The sequence below is a fragment of the Adiantum capillus-veneris genome, chromosome 5, assembly GCF_014529385.1.
Source record: "Adiantum capillus-veneris isolate H3 chromosome 5, ASM1452938v2, whole genome shotgun sequence".
Taxonomy (NCBI): domain Eukaryota; kingdom Viridiplantae; phylum Streptophyta; class Polypodiopsida; order Polypodiales; family Pteridaceae; genus Adiantum; species Adiantum capillus-veneris.
The window spans coordinates 143,069,809-143,076,711 of record NC_140935.1 but is presented as its reverse complement, the minus strand read 5'-3'; the positions used below and the strand labels follow the sequence as shown (position 1 = coordinate 143,076,711).

At 43.4% G+C, this 6,903-nt stretch overlaps 1 protein-coding gene across 2 annotated transcripts; it reads right to left on the bottom strand.

Annotated features, from left to right (window-relative positions):
- Window positions 1-2,465: 2,465 nt before the first annotated feature.
- LOC147458211 (uncharacterized) lies at window positions 2,466-3,338 on the bottom strand. 2 transcript variants are annotated; one of them, XM_086511779.1, is made up of 2 exons: window positions 3,172-3,338; window positions 2,466-3,107 (listed from the first exon to the last, which is right to left on the bottom strand). In XM_086511779.1, the coding sequence occupies exons 1-2, from the start codon at window positions 3,287-3,289 to the stop codon at window positions 2,755-2,757; spliced, it is 471 nt and encodes a 156-aa protein (XP_086367905.1). In that variant the 5' UTR covers window positions 3,290-3,338; the 3' UTR covers window positions 2,466-2,754. The 2 variants fall into 2 exon arrangements, with proteins under 2 accessions (XP_086367905.1, XP_086367906.1); XM_086511780.1 differs by having other exon boundaries at window positions 2,466-3,104.
- Window positions 3,339-6,903: the final 3,565 nt, after the last annotated feature.

Sequence of the window (6,903 nt, the reverse complement as noted above, 5' to 3'; positions counted from 1 at the left end):
AGGAGAAAGGGGGACACTTGTCCCAAGGCTACCCTTGTTGCTTGTAATGCCTCCTGCTTGTGATTGGCTAGGCCTGGAGGGGTCCAATGAGCTTCAAGCATGAGCTACAAGAGGGGGTCGACCCAAGCAAGCTAGGGGGTTGCATAGGGGGTATACTCACCCACACACACTCTCATTATGTGCTATGCAAAGTGCAAGAGCCCTATCTCCTTCTCCAAGCTCCTTGAGAAGTTGAGAGCCTACACCAACACTCTTGGATATGGAGTGCAAATCCAACCAAGAGCCATGCCTCAATGCTTAAGCTTTCCATCTTCTCCATCTTCATTAGTATGTTATTATGTATGTTAGTAAGAAGAGTTATGATAAGTGAGGAACTAATTCTTTCTCCTATGAAATGTTTCTTCTTCCTCTTCCCTACCCTCATTCCTTGCTAGCTCTCTCCACCTTCGAAGGTGTTTGAGGTCTAGGGACTGAGGCTTCGGATAGTTAAAGATTTCTTCAAAGTTTATGTTATGCTTGTGATGCATGAAGCTTTCCATCTTCATTACATCACCTAGGTCACAAGGAACACAAAGATTGTATTGTAACAAGTCTCTCTTCATGGGACAAATCATAATACAAATGCCTATTGGAGGGGGGACTGGCTCCACATAAATCCGGTCCTCAATGGTTGTCATGTTCTCTAAATTCTCTCTCTTGCAAATGTATTGTTCCTGCCAAGTTAACTAATTGCTATGTTTATGTTTCTATATTCAATTATGTTCACCCCCTATGCTCACAAAGTAATTTTTCAAAAGTAAAGTACTATGATTGATTTCCTCTACTCTCAAGTTAATAGGCCAATTCCATTACATTTGTCCTCCTTTTGAAGGGAAGAAGAACAATGGTTGCTTAAATTGACGCACATGTAGCCGCGGCAACGTGCCGGTCACATACTAGTACTATATATAATGCAGCTTAAAATTTTCAAGGCCAAAGAACCCCTTCATGTTTCACTCATTGGTTCACTCAAAGAAAGCCTTACAAAACATCTAATGTAAAAAAGAGGAAGGGTTAGATTTAAAATACAAAAGAGAAGGGTAAGATTGTAGAAAGTAAAAACCTTTCAATTCAAAGTCAAAGGAGATGAATATTGATATTTTTAAAATTGTTGAATGCTAGGCGCCTTTGTTGTTGCTACTCTTCCTCCCCAATGTTGGTTATTGCGGTGAGAGTGTGTATGTACATACACGTGTACAAAAGAGACACTAACGAAAACTTGAATGTTGAGTATGTTTCTATAACGAGAGGGGGTTTTCTTGTTTACAACAAAGCTATACCATCCATGTGGTAGCGCTAGATACAGTTCAAGTTTGGGGGGAGAGAGAGAGAGAGAGATTCGTGGATAGGCCACTATCAAATTTAATCATCACGCATTTGATTGTGTGAATCACCTTTTGGGATTGTGGAGAGTCCGCTACCAACATGGAAGAATGTGTGTGTGTGTGTGTGTGTGTACGAGAGAGAGAGAGAGAGAGAGAGAGAGAGAGAGAGAGAGAGACTAGAGAGGCACCGATCAATGAGAAGAAGAGAGTAGACAAAAGTTGTATATGTACACACATGTTTGCGCACAAGAGAGACACGAACAAAAACTTGAACGTCGAGCATGTTTCTATGAAGAGAGAGAGAGGCTCGCTTACTTACAACAAAGTTGGGCTATCCTCGGGGGGTTCGCTATATAGTGATCCAATATAGCACGTGCATTCAAGAGGTATTTATAAAACCCCTTATTCTACATTCTTTTATGTATATAGGAGTCCTTATGTACCACTTTTCTTGATAAAAAGGCCCCTTATATACCAAAATTTTTATTTTTTTAATTTAGAATACCCTAATGCTATAAGAACACATCAAGAGACTGCAAAGCTCTATCTAACAATTCTTGAACTTAAGACCTAGTATTAAGAGGGAGCTATGATAACCACTCTATCACATTCAAAGATTATTATAGTTTTCCCTTCTTATTCACTAAGAGAGATCTCAAATGTCTACCCATGAACTCAAAATGTGTTGTGGTTGTGTGTGTGTGTAAGAGAGAGAGAGAGAGAGAGAGAGAGAGAGAGAGATTCTTCAGTCCTAATGAGAGAGACAGAGAGAGGGAGGGAGAAAGAGAATTTTCATTGTCATAAGAACACTCCAAATAGATATTCAAACAACCTCAAGATATGTGTGTGAGAGAGAGAGAATTGTCATCTTTCTGAAGGGATCACAAGAGCTATAATCCACCCTCCTCACTGTTGTGTGCATGTGTGTGCGCGCACGCATGCACACACATACACATACACACACATCTGCAAATATGTGCATGTGTGTGACCCAATGGCCATGTTTTTTGTAGCCGCAGCACCGCGTGAGTCAAACACTAGTTCAAATTATAAACATGGTGCCTTATCATACTCCAAGATTTGCTAGTAATCTACGTGATAATCTTCATTATTAGGGGAAAATGAAAATTTGCGCTTCCACATGGAAGGGTACAACTTCCTAGTGTCTATATTTGGAAAGAATAGGGAAGCTTTCAAATCCTAACACTGCTAGTAAGACCAAGGCTAAAAGCTGAGTATTTTCAACTGGTCAAACTCTTGGCCAGAAAACTGGCAAAAAAACTACGCACTTACATGTAAAAACTGGCCAATTCTTCATTTCTTGACCCAGGTCCCAACAGCAGCACTAATTAGCAGCAATAATTTTCATCTTGCACTGAAGAAAAAAGAGTTAGGAGGTGCAAGTGAATTTGGCGGACGCAATGGAGAAGTTAATTTTGCCGGCGGGCTGGCGGTAGACGGTGGAGAAGGCCTTTGAGGGCGTGATGGGACCGCCCAGCATGCAGAGGTCCGGCTCTACCAGCTCAATGGGGTACATGAACCCCTCGATGGCCTTGCCCTCTACCCAGCCCGGGCAGTGCACCTCCACCATGGACGCCTCGCAAGCCTGGCAGCTGCTGCCCACCACCACCTTCCACCGCAGGTGCTGTCCCCTTGAAACCTCCCGCTGCCTTATACTCAAATCTTTCACACTGCACTTCTCGGTCTTCCGCCCCTCAAGCTGGTGATGATGATGATGACCTGCTGGATGTTATATGCGAGTCTCTCTCTCTCTCCCTCTCCCTCTCTCTCTCTCGCTCTCGCTTACCTCCTTCCGCCTGCATGGCCTCGCTGCCCGTTGGCTCTCGCACCGCTTCCGCGATCCCTGCCACCACCAGCAGCACTAGCAGCAGCAGCGCGTCCGCTACCACCATCCTTGGCTTCATTGCTCTCGCCGCCGTCGACCTTGATCACGCTCTACTTTCAATCAAAGTGGAATACAGTTCTCTCCAGCTCCCCCACGTTGATATAAAACCCACTTGAGCTCAGTCTCCCGACAAAACTCTGCCACTCACGCGTCACGACAAATTGAAAATTCTCCATTTCTTAAGATTGACCGTCTTGTTCTTGATGCAGAAGTCTTTTCAATTCTGAATGGATCACACAACCCCAGACTAGAACAGAGATGGGTGCCAGTGGCCACCCATCCCAGTGCATCTAGGTAACGTGAGTGCGGCAGTGGTATGTCCTGACTCCTCTTGGGTTCTTTTGGAGTAATCTGAACCCATAGAACCTTTCAACCATATTTAATACGGTTACTATTTGCAATATTACTAATACTGGCTCTGGCAGACATACTCGTTGATCTGTTATTATAATCCGGCACAATCTCACGAGATCCTTTTGCTTCTCCCCGTTTGTTGCAGTTTTCAAAGACTACTATGCAGGGTTCGAACACGGATGCCGGTAAAGTACATTTTACAAACTCTGAGCTGACCATTCTGCCTGTGTCCGGACGATGCAAGCATTAATAGTTGTTTGAATTACAAAAAAAAAAAAAAAGTCTTCCCGGCTCCTTCTTGCAGTATGCTTGCACCAAAGGGATTGCAGAAGGACGTGCGGGCGATGATGAGCAAGACTGAGGTACTGAAGATGCGACTGTGCCCCTGCGTTGAGTGGCTGAGCCTTTGTTGCTCCTAGTCTCATGCACTTTTGCCTTTGTTTGTTATGTAATACAACGCATCTTCACAAGATTCTTCCTATTGCGCCATTTTTTGAAATGTAAAGGACGTACTACTGGCTCACTAGATTTATTAAGGCTAATCTAAGAAGATCCGCTCCTTACCCTTTCTCTTGTATCACGTTCCCACGTACTTATCCAGCGCAGGGACTTCTCGCACGCCCTCACATCCTCCTTTTGTCCTTGCTCCGTGCCGCAAAAGAAGCAAGCCAAGGTTTGCTCTTAGACTCCCTGCGATCCAGCTGCTACTGGACAAGTTCGACCCCATGGTTGGAGCATCTCGCAAGAAGCAGCTTGAGGGCAGAGAGAGAGAGAGAGAGAGATTTTGGGAGAGAGAGAGAGATTTTTTGGCTCCTTCGCTCCCTCGCAGCTCCACCTATACAAATGAGTGCACCCCATCCTCTGCCTCGGTGCTTGCGAGCTCGTCAACAAGGATGCCACCATGCCCTACGCCACACACAAAAAAATCTGCTTGTCTTGTCGCTTCACAACGCATGGCATCTTTCTCTACTCTGAACATTTTCCCTGCCTGTATGTCTCTTGAACCCTCTCTGATCTTGCGGCATGTTGCCATCTATGGGGCTGCGTCAACTGGCACAGCTTCACCATGCCCTACCTAGCCATCGCACTGTAGCCAGGTCCGCTTCCGCGCGTCGGTTGTCCTCTGCGCCTTCCATTATTCCTTACTCTCAGCCATTTTCTTATAAAAAATGAAATCTTCTCCCCTCCCCCTCCTCCACGTGCCACTTCACCTACTTTCCCCCTTTAAGCCTTACTAGTACGGTCGGCCGTCTTTGGCGGCCTCTTTCTCTCCCTCTCTCTCCCTTTTTTTCCGTGCAAAGGGGCTTTCTTAGTTTTGGACTTTAGCCTTCAGGTCGCAGATTGCGACACGTGAAAACGGCTCCCCTTTCCGTCATATTATGTTAGTAAATGAGGATCTTTTTATTGTGAGGATCTTTTTATATTCCTTCATAACAAATGAAAAAATGTTGGGACCTCTTAGCAGATTTGCTCTCGTCTCAAGACCCGTCAATTGTTCTCCTCTAAAACCAGGCAACAGTCAGTCATCGTACTTGGATCATTATGGTCGGAGAGAGTCACGCAGGTGTAGCCACTCCACCACCGTCGGCTTACTGCCCTGAATGCGAGTAATTCTATATGACAAAAACAAGAAGCGTGGCCTCTTGGGACTTGTGTCTTCCCTCGTCTGCCATCTGTGTTGCTTCATGGCACCTGGTGCGGCTCGCCTGACCTCCACGTGCAGTGTTTTCCACCATTTGACGACCTCTCTCTTTTCATATTTATTCAAGCTTGGCATTTCTTTGAGATTCCACTTAATGAGCTCTGCAATATAAAAAAAGGCATGTCGTGCTCTTTGCTCTAATGCATGGCTCAGCACCCTAGTCCCTCCTGCGTTGCCTATGGAGGCCCCCGCCATCATCCCCTCTGTGGTCTCACCACGTGCACCCCCTTTATGTTCTTTGTGATCTTCTTTTAACCCAACTAATTTTCTTTTGAAACATTTGCTATACCTACTTTCTCGAATCTCAATGCATGGCATCTTCCACAAATTTGAGGGATATTTTGGGAATTTTCACAAATTTAAGGGGGTATTTTGATAATTTGCCTAGGAAAATATAAGAAGAAGAAGAAGAAGAGAGTTTTAACGTCTCAAAAACTATCCCAAGAGACCTTAAATATATCTCTCACTAAGCAAGAAGTTTTTTTTTTTTTTTTCCCTTCCCTTTTCATTTTGAGCCCTAAGCTAAAGGATCTTTGTTGATTCCTCTTAATGAGACACTTTGGCAAACCTATTGGCAGTTTTCATTTCAATACACTTGGTTTATGTGCTAATATAAATGTAAAAAAGAAAATTTACCAAAACACCCCTGTAATTTGTGGGAATTCCCAAAATACCCCTCAAATGTCAAAATTTCCCAATGTGCTCATCATATTTGGCTAAAAGTTCCCAAAACGCCCTTCCATATTGCCAAAATTTCCAAAATACCCCTAAGTAATCTCGCAAACATCTCTAAAAACTTTTTGTTTGACAGCTCTTTATAGTGAGATTGGTTTTGCTCAATAGAAGATGATAAAACTAAGATTTTAGATGGTATTGAGGGCTCTTCAAAGAAGATTATTTATCATTTTTTAACATAGATGCCTAAAGTTTCACTACAAGAGATGGCTTCGTTACCAACGCCAAATTATCGATGTCGTTGCGGGGTTGGTATATGCATTGCTAGACTTGGAGGGAGGTCTACTTTTTTTAAGAAAATAAATTTTGAATTTTTGACATGTATAAACGTCAATCTGACGGACTTTAGATACAAGCATAGGTGATTGCATCTGGAGAAATATCCTCGCTTTTCATTTGTTGAAATTCCAAGTAATAATGGTCCAGATAAGTCTTTTAGCCTCGCTATGCCATTGGAAAATACCTAGTAAACTGCTTATGGTCTAGACCAAGCAATTTTCAGATTTGGCTTCTTCGGTCCTAGTTTGGATTGATAAAGTAAGACTAAATTTCAGTTCTAAAATTATAAAATTGTTAATGCTCTATCTTTTCTACAATCCTGATTCCTTAGAACATAGTGGGTCGTTTTGAACTTCATTCATTAATTTATCATGAAGATTCCATCTGCCTTAAACTTTTCTGAGCTTCACATCACCCAAGCGATCGTTCGCACGAGCTGTCCTCTCCCACCACTAGCCATTGTTATCTACCTTCTTCAGGTTGACACTCGTATGGCTCTCTCGATTGCCAGCTTGTGCTCATCTTCGCCTTCTGTTGTCCTCCTTCTCTACAGAAGCAAGCCG

What these genes read in the sequence shown, in the direction of transcription:
- LOC147458211 (XM_086511779.1), bottom strand. Translation starts at nt 3,289, where the DNA reads ATGAAGCCAAGGATGGTGGTAGCGGACGCGCTGCTGCTGCTAGTGCTG. An exon ending in GGCCATGCAGGCGGAAGGAG is followed by an intron (nt 3,108 to 3,171) that starts GTAAGCGAGAGC and finishes TATAACATCCAG; the next exon opens with CAGGTCATCATCATCATCAC.